This window comes from Chiloscyllium punctatum, chromosome 44 (genome assembly GCF_047496795.1).
Source record: "Chiloscyllium punctatum isolate Juve2018m chromosome 44, sChiPun1.3, whole genome shotgun sequence".
In the NCBI taxonomy this organism is placed as follows: Eukaryota; Metazoa; Chordata; class Chondrichthyes; order Orectolobiformes; family Hemiscylliidae; genus Chiloscyllium; species Chiloscyllium punctatum.
The window spans coordinates 10428224-10451343 of NC_092782.1; the positions used below are offsets into that span (position 1 = coordinate 10428224).

The 23120-nt window shown below is 44.1% G+C and overlaps 1 protein-coding gene across 1 annotated transcript in view; it reads left to right on the top strand.

Moving 5' to 3' along the window:
* The window catches only part of LOC140466712 (phosphatidylinositol 3-kinase C2 domain-containing subunit gamma-like), a 223152-nt gene that overhangs the window by 43660 nt on the left and 156372 nt on the right, over window positions 1–23120 (top strand). Inside the window, exons 6-10 of the mRNA XM_072562213.1 lie at window positions 7675–7789; window positions 10516–10627; window positions 10787–10869; window positions 11935–11998; window positions 22433–22555. Of these exons, the coding sequence (XP_072418314.1) occupies window positions 7675–7789; window positions 10516–10627; window positions 10787–10869; window positions 11935–11998; window positions 22433–22555 (497 nt within the window). The remainder of the gene's footprint in view (window positions 1–7674; window positions 7790–10515; window positions 10628–10786; window positions 10870–11934; window positions 11999–22432; window positions 22556–23120) is intronic.

Here is a 23120-nt window from a genome sequence, read left to right on the forward strand (position 1 = left end):
GGAAGTTCCCACATTTACTGTCATTTGCGCATTAGTCATGGCAGCATCACTGTTGCCACAGTGACAGTGAGGAAACAGCAATATATTTCCAAGTCAGGTAGTGTATGGCTTGGATGGGAACTGAAGGTGGCGACAGGATGCTTGTTTCAGCCTTGAGCATGCTTGCTTTCATTGCTCAGATCTTTGAGTATCGGGGTTCAGACTTCATGTTGAGGTTTTACAGGATATTGGTAAGACCTCTTCTGAAGTATAGTCTTGTTATGGTCACCCTGTTATAAGATGGATATTAATAAGCTGGATAGGGTTCAGAAAAGATTTACCAGGATGTTACTAGGAATGGAAAATTTGGGAAGGGACTAAAAAAATCCCTGAATATGCGGAGCATAATTTAATACCCTCCACTGAGATGCATTTGATGGTGGGAGTGTACTTAATTGGCTGGGAGTCTTCCTGCTTCTGTCCTGGTTAATTCCAGGTTCACAGAGAGGTTTCCTGTTCTGCTGCCAATTGGGGCCCTTCACTTGGCAATCAATGCCACTTTTGAGTATCTGCCCATTTTCACAAGTGCTCAACCAGTGACAAGTGGGGGACTCACAATGTGGGCAGCCAGAAAGGGAAAGCTTGATGGTTTTGGGTTAGATATGACCAGCTACCTTGTGCAGGTTAATTATCGTGCCTTTTTTTGATTTTATGAAGGTAACAGAAATTACAAAGAATTGAAGTACATGCAAGGTGAAGATACAGAGGAGTCTCAATTATCCGAAAGACATGGGAGGGGAATATTTTGTTCAGATAATTGAATACCAGAATACACAGTTTAGCCAAAGATCAAAGCATTGTGATCTTGTTCGGATAATCTGAAATTTGGATAATCAAATGCCAGATAATCAAGCTTCCTATGTAATCCCTTCCTTTTGTTATGAATGTCTACCAACATATGCATTGACAGAAGAGTGATTACTCAATTTTTCCCATAGGCTCAACATCACTTGTCTCTTCCCCTGTCATGAATTTTTATTCATTATTTAGCCATGTATGTGCTTAATACAACACCTCCATACCACACTGCACCATTCATTCACCATCCCAGATTGATTTGAGCTCACCTACAACCCAACTGTTGAGTTGTATACTACACTAAGTTAAATACTACACTAAGTTAAAAATCACACAACACCAGGTTATTAGATTACTTACAGTGTGGAAACAGGCCCTTCGGCCCAGCAAGTCCACACCGACCCACCGAAGCGTAACCCACCCAGACCCATTCCCCTACATTTACCCCTTCATCTAACACTACAGGCAATTTAGCATGGCCAATTCACCTAACCTGCACATTTTTGGACTGTGGGAGGAAACTGGAGCACCCGGAGGAAACCCACGCAGACACAGGGAGAATGTGCAAACTCCACACAGAGTAACCTGAGGCGGGAATTGAACCCAGGTCTCTGGCGCTGTGAGGCAGCAGTGCTAACCACTGTGCCACCGTGCCACCATTATAGTCCAACAGGTTTAATTGGAAGCACACTAGCTTTTGGAGCGACGAATCACCTGATGAAGGAGTGTCGCTCCAAAAGCTAGTGTGCTTCCAATTAAACCTGTTTGACTATAACCTAGTGTTGTGTGATTTTTAACTTTGTACACCCCAGTCCAACACCGGCATCTCCAACTCATGTATACTACACAAAGCTCTGGTCGTCTTTTGCTGACCTCCGCTGTGCAAATTCTTGCCTGTGTCATCTATAGAAAGAAACATTCTGTACTTCTTCAACATCTTCTGTCCCACTTGAGGAGAGGACATGCTGTTACCCCAAATCTTTCCTTTTCATTGTATATCCTAAGCATTCACAATCCTGCATTTGTTTAATCTTTCTCACCTGTCCTCCAGCTTTCCTAAGCTCTCCCCTTTTCAAAACCTAGCTCTTTGAAGTTCAAATGTAGTCTGAAAAACAGCAGGGAGTGGTGCCCCGAACAGTAGAATCACAGAGACTGAGGCTTTAAAACAGCAGTGCTGCAAAGTGTTGAGCCTTCAGTTATTGATTGTCAGGGATGCGAGACTAAGAACAGACAATCTAAATATATTGTCATGATTTAGAGATGCCGGTGTTGGACTGGGGTGTACAAAGTTAAAAATCACACAACACCAGGTTATAGTCCAACAGGTTTAATTGGAAGCACACTAGCTTTCGGAGCAACACTCCTTCATCAGGTGATAGTGGAGGGCTCGATTGTAACACAGAATTTTATAGCAAAAATTTACAGTGTGATGTAACTGAAATTATACATTGAAAAATTGATTGTTAAGCCTCTCATCTGTTAGAATACAGTGAGAGTTTCACTTCTTTCATGTGTAAATCACAAAACCTTTTTTAAAAGTTGCATTCTCAGGTTAGCTGTTAACAATGGTGATAGCTAGACAATATGTTGAAGGTGTTAGCCCCCGTGTTCTCTTTCTATGCCATGATGTTTAGATTGATTCTAATCTAAAAAATTAGGTAATCAAGTTTTACATAAATTCATGCAGTTTTTGAGCTCAGAGTTCTACATGAATGTATGCAGTTTTTGAGCAAAGTGCAATGTAACTCTGCAAGTACAAATTCACCACACAAAATATGTGTGTGCATGTGGGTCTTTGTCTGTCTGTGTGTGTCTGTCTGGGGTGGGGGTTGTGAGTGTGAGAAAGTGTGTGTGTGTGTGTGTAGTGAGTGCAGAGTGTCTTAAGTCTGTGAGGGGGTGCATGTGTGAGTGTGGGAATGTGTGTGTCTATAAGGGTATGTGTGGGTGTGTGTGCGCGTCTGTGTGTACCTGTGTCTGTGTGTATGTGAGAGTGTGTGTGTGTGTATGAATATCTGTGTGTGTGTAGTGCAATGGTGATCACCTGTAATGTGACATGAACCCATGGTCCTGGTTGAGGCCCTCCCTATGTGTACCGAACTTAGCTATCAGCCTCTGCTCGGCCATGTTCCTCTGCTGCCTGTCCCGAAGTCCACCTTGGAGGATGGTCACCTGAAGGTCCGAGGCTGAATGTCCTGGACCACTGAAGTGTTCCCCAACTGGCATGGTACATTGGGGAAACCGAGCAAAGGCTACAACAACGGATGAATAGGCACCGCACAACAGACAGGAGGGTTCCCTCCCAGTTGGGGAACACTTCAGTGGTCCAGGACATTCAGCCTCGGACCTTCAGGTGACCATCCTCCAAGGTGGACTTCGGGACAGGCAGCAGAGGAAAGTGGCCGAGCAGAGGCTGATAGCTAAGTTCGGTACCCATAGGGAGGGCCTCAACTGGGACCTTGGGTTCATGTTACATTACAGGTGATCACCATTGCACCACACACACACACACACAGATATTCCTACACACACACACTCTCACATACACACGGACACAGGTACACACAGACGCGCACACACACACCCACACACACCCTTATAGGCACACACACTCCCACACGCAGCGCCTCACAGATTTATAGACAATAGACAATAGACAATAGACAATAGATGCAGGAGTAGGCCATTCAGCCCTTCGAGCCTGCACCGCCATTCAATATGATCATGGCTGATCATTCCTAATCAGTATCCTGTTCCAGCCTTATCTCCATAACCCTTGACTCCACTATCTTTAAGAGCTCTATCCAATTCTTTCTTAAATGAATCCAGAGACTGGGCCTCCACTGCCCTCTGGGGCAGAGCATTCCACACAGCCACCACTCTCTGGGTGAAGAAGTTTCTCCTCATCTCTGTCCTAAATGGTCTACCCCGTATTTTTAAGTTGTGTCCTCTGGTTCGGCACTCCCCCATCAGCGGAAATATGTTTCCTCCTGCCAGAGTGTCCAATCCTTTCATAATCCTATACGTTTCAATCAGATCCCCTCTCAGTCTTCTAAACTCAAGGGTATACAAGCCCAGTCGCTTCAGTCTTTCCGTGTAAGGCAATCCTGCCATTCCAGGAATTGACCTCGTGAACCTACGCTGCACTCCCTCAATACCCAGACACTCTGCACTCACTACACACACACACACACTTTCTCACACTCACAACCCCCACCCAAGACAGACACACACACACAGACAGACAAAGACCCACATGTACACATATATTTTGTGGGGTGAATTTGTACTTGCAGAGTTACATTGCACTTTGCTCAAAAACTGCATAAATTCATGTAGCACTCTGAGCTCAAAAACTGCATGAGTTTATGTAAAACTCTGTTACCTCACTTTTTAGATTAGAATCAATCTAAACATCATGGCATAGACAGAGAACACAGGGGGCTAACACCTTCAACATATTGTCTAGCTATCACCATTGTTAACAGCTAACCCGAGAATGCAACTTTTAAAAAAAGGGTTTTGTGATTTACACATGAAAGAAGTGAAACTATCACTGTATTCTAACAGATGACAGGCTTAACAGACAATCAATTTTTCAATGTATAATTTCAGTTACATCACACTGTAAATTTTTGCTATAAATTCTGTGTTACGATCGAGCCCTCCACTATCACCTGATGAAGGAGAGTCGCTCCGAAAGCTAGTGTGCTTCCAATTAAACCTATTGGACTATAACCTGGTGTTGTGTGATTTTTAACTAAATGTATTGTATTTGTGTTGGCTTTCCCTTCCCACTTTAAGCAAACTAGGGAGGAGTGCTCCATACAGTTGGAACATAGAAATTGTTTAAAAAAAAAGCTCAAGGTCCATTTAGTTTATCTTTTACATGATAAGATAATGAATTTGTTAATGAATAACTGTATTTAAATAAAGTAAGAACTCATTGTTACTCCTCTAACTATTTCATAGTTACAGGATTATAAGGGATTGTTTCATCACCTTGTATTCCTGGACTTTTGCTGCTAGGTCCACATGTTGATTAATTTGCCCAAATTTGGATTTGCAACCAATTTGCTGAATCTTGGCTGGGGCATAATATTGTTTGGTAAAGGCACTAAAGCATGTGGGCCAGAGAGGGGTAAATGGGATTCCAGCAATGATCCAGTTGAGTAGCAGAACTGGTTCAAGGAGCTGAATGGTCTACATTTGCTTCTCATGCTCCCATGCTCGAAGTGAAAATTCATAAAGTCTACTCCTTAAATTCATAAGAATGTAATGTTGCAATGCTGCCATTACTATTTTATGCCCTAGTTTTTATCACCGACTTGAAATGAATAGAGATGTCTATCAATATTTCCATCCTTCCTATCCTCATATGTATAGACCCTCAAATTCAAATTTAGAACCTGCACATTAAACCTTTTAACTCAAGACTTAACTTAATTGCCACCCAGTTGTAATAGATGTGAGCTGGGTGCAGGGATCATTCATTGACTAAACATGTGGTGAAACCCAAAGTGTAGAAAAGTCCCTGTACACTCTCAGGAGCAAACACCATTTTTGTTTTGTTCCTTCCCTCTTCAGCTTTGCTGATGTTGAATTGAAGTTAAGATTTTCTAATGTGAAAAGGCTTTCCAGTGTGTGATATGACTACATTGAACAATGAGAAGATGTTATCTATACTGACCACTGGGGAAAGAGTAATACTCGATTAGGCAGGATTCATGGTACAGTGCTGAGGATAGGTAACCCGAGTAGTTTGACTCTGTTGCTGCAGTTACAATGACAGTCGACCAAACATGTGATGAAGTAAGGAAAGTAAGACAGGAAAGCTGAGCTTTAAATATGGTATTGGGAATCCCAGGCAGTCCTACCAGTGTGGAGTATTTCTGCTGTTGGCGAGTGCACAATAGAGCAAGCAGGACACCTTAGAAGTTTGACAGATAAATAATGACACAAGCTGCAGAGAATCATCTTAGATAACATGCAGGAGTTCACAGAAGGCCCCTCCATGAAACTCCCTGAAACTGACTAGTGAATCTTTGCTAATGCTAATGTATCCTTTCTTAAATATTGGAGATCAAAATCACAAACTTTATTCCAGATGTGGTCTGCCCAAAACCCTGGACAATTGTAACAAGACTTTGTTTTTTTTCTGGTGCCCCATATCCTTGCAATAAAAGGCAACGTTCCATTTGTTCTCTGAATTGCTTATTGAACCCATATACTAACTTGGTGGATTCCTTGTGTGAGTACACCAAATTCACTCTTAATGTTAACAAATTCAGGTTTCACACCATTTAAAAAATATTCTGCTTTACTGGTCTTCTGACTAGAATGAATAACATCACATTGCCCAATTAATATTCCAGCTGCCATCTCTTGCTCACTCTTTGGTCTTTCCATAAGCCTTTGTGGCCTCTTTATGTCCTCTCACTGTTCGAATTTCCACCTGGCTTTGTTTTGTCGGATTAGATTAGTCTCTGTCCTTTCACCTGCGTCATTAATATAGATTGTAAATAGCTGATGCCAGCAACAATCCTAGTGACACTCCAGTGATCACAGCCTGCCAACTTGAAAATGCCCCATGTTTCCCTGTTGTCTTCTTCCTGTCCATTTACCATTCCTCTATCCATGTCAACATATCATCCCAACTCATGGATCCTTACATTGTGTACTAATATTTGTGTGGTACCTTGTCTAATGCCTATTGGAAATCTAAGTATACCACATCCATTTTTCTACTTTATCCAAAGTGCTATTACACCTTCAAAAAAAAGTAAAACATATCAATAAAATAAACATTATTTCCCTTTCTAAAGCTATTTTGATTTGGTTAACCATACTATGCTTTTCTAAATGCATTGTTAGGACTTCCTTAATGATCAGACAGAAAGGGCAAATTTAAAAAGCATGCTGACTGTGCAAGGTCAAGAAATGTGGGATTAGGTTCAGTTGAATAGGTTACATTGATATAAGCCTATTAAACATAATGTCCTCATCTGCTTCCATGCAACTCATTTCAGTGAAGACTTTAGTCCAAATTGTTCTGGTTACCTGAACGTCTGCAATTCAAATTCCACAGACAACAGATGTCAGATTTTAATCAGCATCTACCAGATTTGAGCAAGAACAAATTAGATTAACAAGTCAAGTGCTTCCATCCAAATTCCATCATAGCGACACCAACAGTACAACATGTACGATATGAATATTTTATGGCAGTGACAAAGAACACCGCCCACAGATGTGCAGGTGTGATGGATTGGCCATGCTAAATTGCTCATGGTGTCCAGGGATTAGATTACTTACAGTGTGGAGACAGGCCCTTTGGTCCAACAAGTCCACACCAACCCTCCAAAGGGCAACCCACCCAGACCTATTTCCCTACATTTACCCCTGACAAATGCACCTAACGCTATGGGCAATTTAGCATGGCCAATTCACCTAACCTGCACATCCTTGGACTGTGGGAGAAAACCAGAGCACCCGGAGGAAACCCATGCAGACACAGGGAGAATGTACAAACTCCACACAGACAGTTACCTGAGGCGGGAATTGAACCCGAGTCCCTGGTACTGTGAGACAGCAGTGCTGACCACTGAGCCACCATGCCGCCCTATGCTGGGTGGAATATTCATGGAAAATGCAGAGTTACAGAGATAGGGTAGGGATATGGGTTTGGATAGGATGCTCTGTGGAGGGTCAGTGTGGGCTGAATGGCCTGCTTCCACACTGTTGGGATTCCATGATTGTGTGATTGTAAAAAAAACAATAACAAGAACCATTTCACCTTTACTGAAATGTTTGCCAAAACCTGTTTTCTAACTTTTCCAGCTGGCTACACTGTCGAGGAACTCATTCAGACAATCTTGAGTGATACACAGCAAAGTATTGAAGCCAGGAATGATTACGTTTTAAAGCTCTGTGGTTCTGAAGAGATTTTGCGGAAGTAAGTCATTTGTACATTGCTTGTTTGTTGCTTCCTTAATAAACTATGAAAAAAGTATGTACCAATTGAAAATTTAACAATAAGGGTAGTAGAAATCTGGAATTCTCTGAATCCCTATCAATTACTCCAACTTTTCCAACCCTTCCAAAAGACTCTGTGTAGGGAGAGAATGCGGAAATGCTGTAATTGAGGGGTTTTTATTAGGTAGGGACTCACATAGAACAAAGATGGGAGAAATTCAGTAGAAGTAAAAATTATCTGTGATCTAACTGAATGGCTTGAGGGTTAAAATACCTAATTATATTCTCAATTGCTTTCAATATGAAAAGGTAAAATGCTGGTATGATGTATTTCCAGCTTAATCACCAGAAAACAAGTCCTATGTACTTGACTTTATTTATAATTGTCACATGTACATAAGTACAGTGAAAAATTTTGGTTTGCATGTAGTCCGGGTAGATCATATCTTACCGAATGCATAAGGTTAATAAAATAGAGCAATGAATACAGTATTATACTGGCAGAGAATGTGTACAAAGAATGAGATCAACATTAAATTTAAAATTGGAGAGGTCAATTCAGGAGTCTAATAACAGCAAGGAAGGAACTTATCTTGAACCTGTTGTATGTGTTTAAGCTTTTGTATATAGGGATGTATTCTAACAATGCCAGGGCTTGTCTTTACTCTTCAGTAATGGTCACGCCCAAAGAACATCCTAAAGAAAGCCTCTAATTGCAAAAGCAAGTAACACTACATTTTCCAACAAAAATTCCTAGTTTAGCTATTAGTTTATGGGCGACATGGTGGCACAGTGGTTAGCACTGCTGCCTCACAGCACCAGAGACCTGGGTTCAATTCCCGCCTCAGGCGACTGACTGTGTGGAGTTTGCACATTCTCCCCGTGTCTGCGTGGGTTTCCTCCGGGTGCTCTGGTTTCCTCCCACAGCACCAAAGATGTGCAGGTCAGGTGAATTGGCCATGCTAAATTGCCCGTAGTGTTAGGTAAGGGGTAAATGTAGGGGTATGGGTGGGTTGCGCTTCGGCGAGTCGGTGTGGACTTGTTGGGCCGAAGGGCCTGTTTCCACACTGTAATGTAATCTAATCTAATCTAAATCCAAATTACAAGTGATTCTGTCCTATTTGAGGCCAAGTTCCCTGGACTCAAAAACACCTTTTATTTGATTGTTTTCTTTCACAATTCCCATTCCAATATCAATGTTGTCATCAGGTGAGTAAAATTAACTTGTACTCAAAGAAAATTAAATAACGTGGAGGAAATTGTTATGTGTATAAAGTCTGATCTGTTTTGGTGGATCACATGACCTAAGAAGGGGCTATCCATTTATTGCTTTCACTCCTCCCCAGGGAGTTAAAGCTAACTTCAGATTCTTACAGGTCATTTGTTTCTGTAATGTAGGTAACTATAGCCTTCTTGGCACTTCATTCTCATTCAACTTCCTGCTGCAGGCACCATTAACAAAGTTAGCATTGATCGTTCTGAAATGATCTGATTGAGTGCCTTGCTCAACCTTTCAGAAACCACAAGAGTTGCCCATTTGAGTGTAGGACCAGAGTCACACATAGGTCTGACTAGGTTCGGGTGGCAGGTTTACTTTCCGAAATGGCATGAGTGGAACCAGTTAGACTGCTTGACCTGCTGTGCTTTTTCCAGCTCAATCTCTCTATATCCACTCTGATAATGGCACTGCCTGATTCTTTACCTGCTGATGCAGAAAAGCGATGCTCAGCAATCATGACAACTGATGTTGCATTTTTGCTGTCATGTCAAGGAAGCTTTTCCCGTAGAGATCTTCCCATCTATTGAATGGTTGAGTTCCTTATCTCAAACCAAAATGTTTCTTTCAAATTGAAAGTCTTGTTTGCCTGATTCAGATTCTGAACAATCCTGACAATCTTATTAGGTCATTTCATGTATTAAGGATTTAACTGTAAAGTTATCTAGGTTGCTCTAGTGGGAGGCTACTTCAACTCACTTTGCGGAATTGCCGTTTCTCTGCTATCAGTACTTTTATAATTGAATCCCAACAGTATGGGAGCAGGCCATTTGGCCCATTGAGTCTACACTGACCCTCTGAAGAGCATCCCAATCCCATACCCAACCCCTGTAATCCTGCATGTCCCATGGCTAACTCACCTAGCTTGCACATCCCTGCACACTATGTTCAAATCCTCGTGGCCAATCTACCTAAACTGCACATCTTTGGACTGTGGGAGGAAACTAGAGCACCTGGGAGAAACCCATGCAGACACGGGGAGAATGTGCAAGCTCCACACAGTCACCTGAGGGTGGAATCAAACCTGGGTCCTTGCCACTGTGAGGCAGCAGTGCTAACCACTCAGCGGTATATTTTCAACTGTAATTAATGTTAAGTTAGTTACTAACAGGGAGCAAAAAATTGCATAGAAAAGCAGAGACTAAGAATTTGTGTATCAATTCAAGAACACAAATTTAGCCAGATGGAATATTTTCATTTTGAAAAGGCATTGGAATTCAAAGTTTTCAAACAAACACTGTGTTGAATCAAATTTGAAAGCTTAAATTCCTGCCTCCTCCTTCAGCATTGTATCTTCCTTTTGATAATGCAGTGTTGTTCAGACAAATAAAGAATTTGTTGGTGACATATAGAATTTATGTGATTTTATATGTTATTTTCCCCTTGTGGATTAGGTTAATACTGTATATAGTTTAATTTTCTTGATCTAGTCCTTGTACTTTAGGGAGCCATGAGTCCCTACGGCATTATCTGAAACTTGGCACTGACATCAAACTTCGGTTACTTAGGCACAATGATCTTCAGCGGATGTTGGCTCGAACTGTAAGTGATAATTTTATTCAGAACTTTAGTAATATTGAGCTTTATTGTCTGAGACAAAGATCCAGTGCAAATTAACTTTTTTTTTAACATTACCACTCTTAACTTCAATACCTGCACAATGGAATTACTGTCCATTAAATTATCCAAAATTACTCTCAGCAGGAAGGGGATGACCAAAGTCCATTCACTTTTCATCGAACTGTACCCAAAGAAAGTGGCGCATCAAAAGTGAGCATATCTAGGTAAGAAATGTTTACTGAACTTTCTGACCTTAAATATTGACATGAGTGGTGTTCAGCATTGTTCTCAGTGGGTTCTGATTTAAACAATGAATTCTCGTGACTAGCATTTTCTGAATTGGTTTTCTGTTCCCTCCAAGTTGCCAAGTTGTGTGGTTATAGATCCTCACTGCATATTTGCGCATCTTGTAGATAATAGGATTCCACTATCTCTGTGTGCACTTGATCTATGCTTCTCACTTGCTATTCATGTCCCTTATATTTTCATCCCCAATTTTCTGAAACAGTGAGTTACCCAGTCTCCACTGGGACTGCAGTCCTCCATGTTTTTTTTTCCCCAAGCTCCCAGATCTCCATTTGTAAAGCAGCACAGGTCATGTGCTGTCAAAGCAACACACGCTTCCATATCTTCACAAGAACTATGATCAGAACACTTCTTCAGATAAAACAGAGCCGCCCAATACCCATTTGAATACTGTGTCTTGGCATTTACCTGAGGGCTGCAGACAGGTGACCTGACACTAGCAGCTATGTTCACATCTGACTATGGTGACATTGCCAATGCTGGGAGATCACAACAAGGATCACTGAGGACCAATTTTCTTTGACCCCGCAGGCCTCTCAGCTTGGGCAGCATTGGTCACACTGCACTGATTCTGGACCATGGCCAATTTTTAGGCCTGCGTACCTCAATTTTATATATACTGCTTGTTTCCATTTCCAAAACAGATCAGTCAAGACAGATTGTATTTTAAAATGAATAGCTACGATATGATACAAAGTTAGAAGCTGCCTATATTTTTCACTTGGTGTAAGTATGATTTTCAGTGTACTTTCAGCTTAAAATCCATCATAAAACAATTTGTAGCAAGTAATATTTTGTGAAGCTGCCTAGTGTGAAATTTCAACAGTTAATTTAAATACAGTTTGTCTTCTGAAGCTTTCTCTTTTTGTTCCTAACCTTCGTAGCATTAAATTTAGCAGCCTTCCATAAAACATGGTCAGTTTATGTTTCTTTGCTGTTTATAGCCTTTGAGGTGCTTGAGTTTTCCAATTTTATTTTCACAGGAGAGCCCTAAGTTCAAAGCTCAATAGCTATCACCATGAGGTAGACAGTCTATTAACCAGTAAGGTAAGATGGGAGGATGTGAAACAGCCTGTTGTATGCAGCCAATAAGTTAATTTCAAGTAACAATCCAATCGGAAAAACCTCTCGAAACAACTTGTCTGATTAATTCATTCATCCTCATTAAGCAAGCACTGCATGCTTGAGGAATAATATGATCTCTGACCAAATGGTCCCTCTAAATGAATACTTAATAATATAGAGAGTCTATAATTGGCATAGACTGAACCATGAATTAGATTATTAAATCGCTGGAAAGTAGTGAGATCTAAATTAACTCAGCATCGTGCAGGCAGAGAAATGGAATGATTCTTTTAAAGATATACTGCCAGTTTCGACTGCAGTATGTTCTTTACATATGAGTATTTAATGTTGCATTTGGCTTTTTGCATAATTGAGCATTGTATATCTGTAGAGGTAAGCAGCACATTTGGAGTATGCAGCCTAAAGTGTTATATAACATGAAACTTATAGCTCAACTACGAGAGTAGGTGCCATGAGGGAATAATTATCAGTCCACATCCGGAAGCAATTTATGCTTTCCCATTTCAGGCAGGAATAGGCAATCTAATGAAAACAGGCCAGTGTTGCATTCTACTCACACGCATTTATTTCTCCCTCTTAATGTGTCATATTTCTATCAGGTGAGAGCTGGCCTGTCATTGTAGTACATTGACTTTACAAGTTCTATTCATTCATGGGATGTGGGTGACACTGACAAGTGCAAATATAAACTGCCTATCCCTAATTACCCATGAGAATATGATATTGAGCACTGTACTCTTTAAAATGCAATTATTGTGTGCTATTATAGCAGCACGTTTTAGGCAATTTTACACAGCAATCACATACTCACTGCATTATCATGGAAGGCACATTCAAAGACACTCAGCACCTGATTGAGTGACTTCGCATCTGGAATGGGAGGGGTTCTGCTGAAAGACACCCATTGCCATGGCTGCTGATGCATGTCACTTCCCCGGCAACCACCACCCAGCGATTTCCATGCCAACCACCCCCCACACCCCACCACCACCCCAACCTTCCATTATCACTCACCTCTGGCCTGGGATCCAAGAATATTTGAACCTTGGTTGTAGCTGTACCAGCAGGAGCAATTGCCCCCGTGGTAATCATGCCATTCAATAAGGGAGGAGTAAAATATTGAAAAATAGCACAGCCCAAACTGAAGGAAGATCTCCTGCCCAACAATAATGCTATTCTCTCCATCCTGGAAACAGGAATCTTAACCAATCAGTTTAACATCAATCTCTTCAAAATACCACCTTTTTCCATTCATTCCAAATAAAATTTATTTTGCACAATCTTTTTTTCCTCACTCTCTCCCAAAGCACATAAGTCAAAATAATATTGTAGAATTGATAAATATTTGCTTGCAATTCTCTTTGAGCTCATCGTTACTACACACATTCCCAGTCTGTATTCCCCCTGAGATGGACAGCAGGCTGAGGGTAAATGGAAGAGGTGAGGGAAATCAGAGGGTAACTCACACTCATTCTCCTTGTGGCTGGCTGAACAGTAGCATTTTAATAGTCCTGGGACTAACCATTGGGGAATGATGTGTGATGATGAGAGACCTAAAGGTCATTTGAAGGAGTTGATTGATGCCTCGAACATGTTTTGTCTGTTCTTTATTGCCACAGTGTACTGCAAATAAACCATATCTGTTGTGGAAAGTCTATTGGATGGCTTCGAGGTGATAGAGAGCATGCCTTGATTGACAATCTCTTTATTCTGATTGCTTTTATGCTGACGCTGCCTGGATAAGTTTGCACAGTTGTAGCTTGAACACAGGCAGTTTTGTTATAACTGAGTTATATGCAGAGTTGGTTCAAAGGCTCTTTAGAAATACCAAAGCAATTGCAAGGATGAAGCTGCAGTAAAATTGCTCTTCAGAGTCATCTGAATGATAATTATGCATATTTTCTTCATTTAAAAACTGCACCAACATGTAGTTTTGCATGTGTTAATGTCACTACCTAATGGCTAATTTATGAAGATGTATTTGGTGATTTCTGGTTCAAGCATTGTTTCATACTAGAGCATATAAATATTTTTAAAATTTGTTGGGAATCTAAATATTTTATCATTCTGGTGAATCTTATAACATGCTTGATTTTTAATCAATGATTGTCGGGCATCAGAGTATATGACCATACAAAGTTCTCTGAAGGGATGAATGATTGTGGTTGGAAGTGGAATCTGTTTGGAGCTTCAGAACTCAGTTCCCGGGAGATTGACATTTGTGGGAACAGTCTCAGGAGGATGGTGTGAGGGGCTGCGCTGAAGGCTTGCTAAATAACCAAACAATTGAATAACCACATAGCAAAAACCAAATTACTGCACTTGATTTTTAACCGGCATTCAGGTATGGATTTAAGTTTGAAGATTGGAATTTGGCCAAAATCTGTTGCATCTATGTGGAATAATAAAACTGTTGCAATGCCCTACCAGCTTGTGGTTGGGACAGCTTGCTGCCACTGTGCTCATACCTTACCTGACTACGCTGACAGAATAGGCAGTCTGACTAAAGTCTCCTGGCATACTTCACAATCATTCTTCAGTGCGGGTTATGGTCAATAGACATCATAGAAGATCAAACCCTTAAAACATCCGAAGTAGTTTCCCCTGTCTTTTATTTTAAAATGGGTGGGTTAAGTTGGACACTTAGTTGAAACAGTAAACATTCTGTAATGTGGTCAAAGACTGGGGGAGTGGGACTTACTGGATTAAACTTTGAAAGAAGCAACACAAACTCAACAGGCCAAATAGCTCCTCCTCTGCGACATTATACGATGATTCAGTAATTAAAACACTTGAAGGGTGATGTCATATAAATATACATCATCTAATATAACATAGTTACCGCTAACATTTTGACTAAGGCAATCAAAGTGTTCCATTACCTGGAATGCCTACAGCCATGATAAACACTAAATATGATTGTGTATGTACTTAGTCACATGAAAGCTAAGAGAACCTTCTGAGAAAGCACTGAATGAATCAGGAAAAATTTAAGGAACGAGTCCCTACAGAGGAACTGTTTCGATAGGCTTTTCTTGGCCAACCTATTAGTAAGTTAAGAGGCTTGTTAAAGTAAGGATTGCAGACTGCTGGAAAGGGAGAGCAGGTCAGGCAGCATCAGAGGATCAGGAAAGGTACAGGATGCTGCCTGACCTGTTATATCTTTCCGTTTCTTCTGATGCTGCCTGAGATGCTGTACCATTCCTGTTCCTCTGATGCTGCCTGGGATGGTGTACCTTTCCTGTCTGTCTGATGCTGCCTGGCCTGCTGTACCTTTCCTGTTCCTCTGATGCTGCTTGAGATGTTGTACCATTCCTGCTCATTTGATGCTGCCTGACCTGCTGTACCTTTCCTGTTACTCTGATGCTGCCGGAGATGCTGTATCTTTCCTGTTCTTCAAATGCTGCCTGAGATGTTGTACCTTTCCTGCTCCTTTGATGCTGCCTGACCTGCTTTATACTTTCCTGTGCCTCTGATGCTGCCTGACCTGCTGTATCTTTCCTGTTCCTCTGATGCTGCCTGGGATGCTGTACCTTTCCTGTCCCTCTGATGCTGCCTGACCTGCTGTATCTTTCCTGTTACTCTGATGCTGCCTGACCTGCTGTACCTTTGCTGTTCCACTGATGCTGCCTGAGATGCTGTACCTTTCCTGTTCTTGTGATGCTGCCTGAGATGCTGTACCTTTCCTGTTCTTGTGATGCTGCCTGAGATGCTGTACCATTCCTGTTCCTCGGATGTTGCCTGAGATGCTGTACCTTTCCTGTTCCTCTGATGCTGCCTCACCTGCTGTATCTTTCCTGTTCCTCTGATGCTGCCTGACCTGCTGTACCTTTCCTGTTCCTCTGATGCTGCCTCACCTGCTGTATCTTTCCTGTTCCACTAATGCTGCCTGAGATGCTGTACCTTTCCTGTTTTTCTGTGGCTTCCTGGCCTGCTGTACACTTCCTGTTGCTCTGATGCTGCCTGAGATGCTGTACCTTTCCTGTTTTTCTGTGGCTTCCTGGCCTGCTGTACACTTCCTGTTGCTCTGATGCTGCCTGAGATGCTGTACTGTTCCTGTCCCTCTGATGCTGCCTGAGATGCTGTACTGTTCCTGTTCCTCTGATGTTGCCTGTGATGCTGTACCTTTCCTGTTCCTCTGATGCTGCCAGAGATGCTATACCTTTCCTGTTCCTCTGATGCTGCCTGAAATGCAGTACCTTTCCTGTTCCTCTGATGCTCTCTGAGATGCTGTAGTCTTCCTGTTCCTCTGAAGCTGCCTGAAATGCAGTACCTTTCCTGTTCCTCTGATGCTCTCTGAGATGCTGTAGTCTTCCTGGTCCTCTGAAGCTGCCTGAGATACTGTACCTTTCCTGTTTCTCTGAGGCTGCCTGACCTGCTGTACACCTCCTGTTCCTCTGATGCTGTCTGAGATGCTGTACCTTTCCTGTCCCTCTGATGCTGCCTGACCTGCTCTACATTTTCTGTTACTCTGATTCTGCCAGACCTGCTGTATCTTTCCTGTTCCTCTGATGCTGCCTGACCTGCTGTACCTTTCCTGTTCCTCTGATGCAGCCTGACCTGCTCTACATTTCCTGTTCCTCTGATGCTGCCTGACCTGCTCTACATTTCCTGTTACCCTGATGCTGCCTGACCTGCTGTATCTTTCCTGTTCCTCTGATGCTGCCTGACCTGCTGTACCTTTCCTGTTCCTCTGATGCTGTCTGAGATGCTGTACCTTTCCTGTTCCTCTGATGCTCCCTGAGATGCTGAACCTTTCCTGTTCCTCTGATGTTGCCTGTGATGCTGTACCTTTCCTGTTCCTCTGATGCTGCCAGAGATGCTATACCTTTCCTGTTCCTCTGATGTTGCCTGTGATGCTGTATCTTTCCTGTTCCTCTGATGCTCTCTGAGATGCTGATACTATCCTGACCCTCTGATGCTGCCTGAGATGCTCTCCCTTTCCTGTTCCTCTGATGTTGCCTGACCTGCTGTACCTGTCCTGTTCCTGTGATGCTGCATGAGATGCTGCACCTTTCCTGTCCCTCTGATGCTGCCTGAGATGCTGTACATTTCCTGTTCCTCTGCTGCCTGAAATGCTGTACGTTTCCTGTTCCTCTGATGCTGCCTGACCTGCTGTACCTTGCCTGTTCCTCTGATTATCTCTTAGATGCTGTACCTTTCCTGCTTCTCTGAGGCCCCCTGACCTACTGTACACTTCCTGTTGCTCTGATGCTGTTTGAGATACTGTACCTTTCCTGTTCCTCTGATGCTGCCTGACCTCCTGTACATTTCCTGTTACTCTGATGCTGCCAGACCTGCAGTATCTTTCCTGTTCCTCTGATACTACATGACCTGCTGTACCTTGCCTGCTCCTCTGATGCTGCCTGAGATGTAGTACACTTCCTGTTCCTCTGATGCTGGCTGAGATGCTGTACCTTTCCTGCTTCTCTGAGGCCGCCTGACCTACTGTACACTTCCTGTTCCTTTGATGCTGTCTGAGATGCTGTACCTTTCCTGTTCCTCTGATGCTGCCTGACCTCCTGTACATTTCCTGTTACTCTGATGCTGCCTGACCTGGTGTACCTTTCCTGTTCCTTTGATGCTGTCTGAGATGCTGTACCTTTCCTGTTCCTCGGATGCTGACTGACATGTTGTACCTGTCCTGTCCCTCTGATGCTGCCTGACCTGCTGTACATTTCCTGTGATTCTGATGTTGCCTGACCTGGTGTACCTTTGCAGTTCCATTGATGCTGCCTGAGATGCTGTACCTTTCTTGCTCCCCTGTTGCTGCCTGAGATGCTGTCCCTTTCCTGTTCCTCTGCTGCTGCCTGAGATGTTGTACCTTTCCTGTTCCTCTGATGCTGCCTGACCTGCTGTACCTGTCCTGTTCCTCTGATGCTGCCTGACCTGCTGTACCTGTCCTGTTCCTCTGATGCTGCCTGACCTGCTGTTCCTTATCTGTTCCTCTGATGCTACCTGAGAATCTGTACCTTTCCTGTTCCTCTGATGCTGCCAGAAATGCTGTCTCTTTCCTGTTCTGCTGATGCTGCCAGAGATGCTGTACCTTTCCTGTTCCCCTGACACTGCCAGAGATGCTGTCTCTTTCCTGTAGCCCTGACGATGCCAGAGATGCTGTACCTTTCCTGTTTCCCTGACGCTGCCTGAGATGCTGTACCTTTCCTGATCCTCTGATGCTGCCATAGATGCTGTACCTTTCCTTTTCGCCTGACGCTGCCAGAGATGCTGTACCTTTCCTGTTCCTCTGATGCTCCCTGAGATGCTGTACCTTTCCTGTTCCTCTGATGCTCCCTGAGATGCTGTACCTTTCCTGTCCCTCTGATGCTGCCTGAGATGCTCTATCTTTCCTGTTCCCCTGACGCTGCCTCTCCTGTTTCCCTGATGCTCTCTGACCTGCTCTACCTTTCATGTTCCTCTGATTCTCCCTGAGATGCTGTACATTTCCTGTCCCTCTGGTGCTGCACCTTTCCTGTTCCTCTGATGCTGCCTGAGATGCTGTACGTTTCCTGTCCCTCTGATGCTGCCTGACCTGCTGTATCTTTCCTGTTCCTCAGATGCTGCCTGGGATGGTGTTCCTTTCCTGCTCCTCTGATGCTGCCTGAGATGCTGTACCTTTCCTGTTTTTCTGAGGTTTCCTGACCTGCTGTACCGTTCCTGTCCCTCTGATGCTGCATGAGATGCTGTACCTTTCCTGTTCCTCTGATGCTGCCTGACCTGCTGAACATGTCCTGTTACTCTGATGCTGCCTGACCTGCTGTACCTTTCTTGCTCCTCTGATGCTGCCTGACCTGCTGCACCTTTCCTGTTACTGTGATGCTGCCTGAGATGCTGTATCTTTCCTGTTCCTCTGATGCTCTCTGAGTTGCTGTACCTTTCCTGTTCCTCTGATGCTGCCTGAAATGCTGTACCTTTCCTGTTCCTCTGATGCTACCTGAAATGCTGTACCTTTCCTGTTCCTCTGATGCTGCCTGAGATGCTGTACCTTTCCTGTCCCTCTGATGCTGCCTGAAATGCTGTACCTTTCCTGTTCCTCTGATGCTGCCTGACCTGCTGTACCTTTCCTGTTCCTCTGATGCTGCCTGAAATGCTGTACCTTTCCTGTTCCTCTGATGCTGCCTGACCTGCTGTACCTTTCCTGTTCCTGTGATGCTGCCTGAAATGCTGTACCTTTCCTATTCCTTTGCTGCCTGAAATGCTGTACGTTTCCTTTTCCTCTGATGCTGCCTGACCTGCTGTACCTTGCCTGTTCCTCTGATGCTCTCTGAGATGCTGTACCTTTCCTGCTTCTCTGAGGCCTCCTGACCTACTGTACACTTCCTGTTGCTCTGATGCTGTCTGAGATGCTGTACCTTTCCTGTTCCTCTGATGCTGCCTGACCTCCTGTACATTTCCTGTTACTCTGATGCTGTCAGACCTGCAGTATCTTTCCTGTTCCTCTGATACTACATGACCTGCTGTACCTTGCCTGTTCCTCTGATGCTCTCTGAGATGCAGTACATTTCCTGTTCCTCTGATGCTCTCTGAGATGCTGTACCTTTCCTGCTTCTCTGAGGCCGCCTGACCTACTGTACACATCCTGTTGCTCTGATGCTGTCTGTGATGCTGTACCTTTCCTGTTCCTCTGATGCTGCCTGACCTCCTGTACATTTTCTGTTCCTCTGATGCTGCCAGACCTGCTGTACCTTTCCTGCTCCTCTGATGCTGCCTGACCTGCTGTACCTTTCCTGTTCCTCTGATGCTGCCTGACCTCCTCTACATTTCCTGTTATTCTGATGCTGCCAGACCTGCAGTATCTTTCCTGTTCCTCTGATGCTGCCTTACCTGCTGTACCTTTCCTGTTCCTCGGATGCTGACTGACATGTTGTACCTGTCCTGCTCCTTTGATACTGCCTGACCTGCTGTACCTTTCCTGTCCCTCTGATGCTGCCTGACCTGCTGTACATTTCCTGTGATTCTGATGTTGCCTGACCTGCTGTACCTTTGCAGTTCCATTGATGCTGCCTGAGATGCTGTACCTTTCTTGCTCCCCTGTTGCTGCCTGAGATGCTGTCCCTTTCCTGTTCCTCTGATGTTGCCTCAGATGCTGTAACTTTCCTGTTCCTCTGATGTTACCTGTGATGCTGTATCTTTCCTGTCCCTCTGATGCTGCCTTACCTGCTGTACCTTTCCTGTTCCTCTGCTGCTGCCTGAGATGCTGTACCTTTCCTGTTCCTCTGCTGCTGCCTGACCTGCTGTTCCTTATCTGATCCTCTGATGCTGCCTGAGAATCTGTACCTTTCCTGTTCTGTTGATGCTCTCTGACCTGCTCTACCTTTCCTGTTCCTCTGATGCTGCCAGAGATGCTGTACCTTTCCTGTTCCCCTGACGCTGCCTGAGATGCTGTACCTTTCCTGTTCCCCTGACGCTGCCTGAGATGCTGTACCTTTCCTGATCCTCTGATGCTGCCAGAGATGCTGTACCTTTCCTTTTCGCCTGACGCTGCCAGAGATGCTGTACCTTTCCTGTTCCCCTGACGCTGCCTGAGATGCTGTAACTTTCCTGATCCTCTGATGCTGCCTGAGATGCTTTAACTCTCCTGTTTCCCTGATGCTCTCTGACCTGCTCTACCTTTCGTGTTCCTCTGATGCTCTCTGAAATGCTGTACCTTTCCTGTTCCTCTGATGCTGCCTGAGATGCTGTACCTTTCCTGTTCCCCTGACGCTGCCTGAGATGCTGTACCTTTCTGGTTCCCCTGACGCTGCCTGAGATGCTGTATCTTTCCTGTTCCTCTGATGCTGCACCTTTCCTGTTCCTCTGATGCTGCCTGAGATGCTCCACCTTTCCTGTTCCTCTGATGCTGCCTGAGATGCTGTACGTTTCCTGTCCCCCTGATACTGCCTGACCTGCTGTATCTTTCCTGTTCCTCTGATGCTGCCTGAGATGCTGTACCTTTCCTTGTTCCTCTGATGCTGCCTAAGATGCTGTACCTTTCCTGTTCCTCTGATGCTGCCTGGCCTGCTGTACCTTTCCTGTTCCTCTGATGCTCTCTGAGATGCTGTACCTTTCCTGCTTCTCTGAGGCCGCCTGACCTACTGTACACTTCCTGTTGCTCTGATGCTGTTTGAGATGCTGTACCTTTCCTGTTCCTCTGATGCTGCCTGACCTCCTGTACATTTCCTGTTACTCTGATGCTGCCAGACCTGCAGTATCTTTCCTGTTCCTCTGATGCTGCCTTACCTGCTGTACCTTTCCTGTTCCACGGATGCTGACTGATATGTTGTACCTGTCCTGCTCCTTTGATACTGCCTGACCTGCTGTACCTTTCCTGTCCCTCTGATGCTGCCTGACCTGCTGTACATTTCCTGTGATTCTGATGTTGCCTGACATGGTGTACCTTTGCAGATCCATTGATGCTGCCTGAGATGCTGTACCTTTCTTGCTCCCCTGTTGCTGCCTGAGATGCTGTCCCTTTCCTGTTCCTCTGATGTTACCTGTGATGCTGTATCTTTCCTGTCCCTCTGATGCTGCCTGACCTGCTGTACCTTTCCTGATCCTCTGATGCTGCCTGACCTGCTGTTCCTTATCTGTTCCTCTGCTGCTGCCTGACCTGCTGTTCCTTATCTGTTCCCCTGACGCTGCCTGAGATGCTGTCCCTTTCCTGTTCCCCTGACGCTGCCTGAGATGCTGTACCTTTCCTGTTCCCCTGATGCTGCCCGAGATGCTGTATCTTTCCTGTTCGTCTGATACTCCCTGAGATGCTGTACGTTTCCTGTCCCTCTGATGCTGAACCTTTCCTGTTCCTCTGTGCCCTGGGGTTGAAGTGTTCCGAGGCGGAAGATGAGGTGTTCTTCCTCCAGGCGTCTGGTGGTGAGGGAGCGGTGGTGAAGGAGGCCCAGGACCTCCATCAATGTGGACTTCAACAGTTTCTTCATTTCCCTTCCCCCACCTCACCCTAGTCCCAAACTTCCAGCTCAGCACTGTCCGCATGACTTGTCCGGACTTGTCCTACCTGCCTATCTCCTTTTCCACCTATCCACTCCACCCTCTCCTCCCTGAGCTATCACCTCCATCCCCTCCCCCACTCACCCATTGTGCTCTTTGCTACTTTCTCCCCACCCCCACCCTCCTCTTGCTTATCTCTCCACGCTTCAGGCTCACTGCTTTTATTCCTGATGAAGGGCTTTTACCCGAAACGTCGATTTCAAAGCTCCTTGGATGCTGCCTGAACTGCTGTGCTCTTCCAGCACCACTAATCCAGTACCTTTCCTGTTCCTCTAATGCTGCCTGACCTGCTGTACATTTCTAGTTCCACTTTTTGTCGAATGAGACTTGTTAGTTATTTGCCATTTAAGAACGTGTGACAACCTTTGCTCCTTGATGATGCAAACCCAAATCTTCTCTTCTGCTTCCTCACAGAAAAGCCCCCATCGTCTGGTTGAGGCGGTTAGAGCCATTTGTTACCTGCTTTCATCAGTGGAGACAAAGGAAATAACTGACGCCATTCAGCAGGTGCAGTCAGTTGCTCTACAGCAGGGAAAGGTACAGTCTGAGTTAAATCAATGTCGAGTTTATTAGTCCATGTGCTTTGGCATAGCTAAGGTTTAATACTAGTTAGCTCTGACAATGGAGTGGACCTTTGTTGGATCAGATCGGAAGTGGAAAGTTGGGCTACGAAACCTCAAGTTGAATTCTATCGCTAATATGCCTCATTGCAAAGACCTGACAATCTCTGATCAAATGGCAAACGTATATCTTATCTGTCAACCTGAGATCCATTTTAGGACCTCATGCGATTTTTAGGCAGTGCTACAGTTTTTGCTTGAACAAAGCATATCTATTTTACTGTACAACCCGATGGCTCTCTGATGGAAACTCTTCTCAGTCTCTTATTTTGGATTGGTCTAGTTTCACTGATCACTAGATTGTCTAAGTAATCAAGATATATGTTGGCAAGTTCTCAACTTATAACATAATACCATAGTATTCAAAATGATGGCAGCTTCTACACACAAACCCCCTCTGTGATGAAATTAATCCACTGCAAGTAATGTGTGAATAGTCGAGAGCAGGCCTTGACGATTGCTGATCTAATGATGTTCAATTC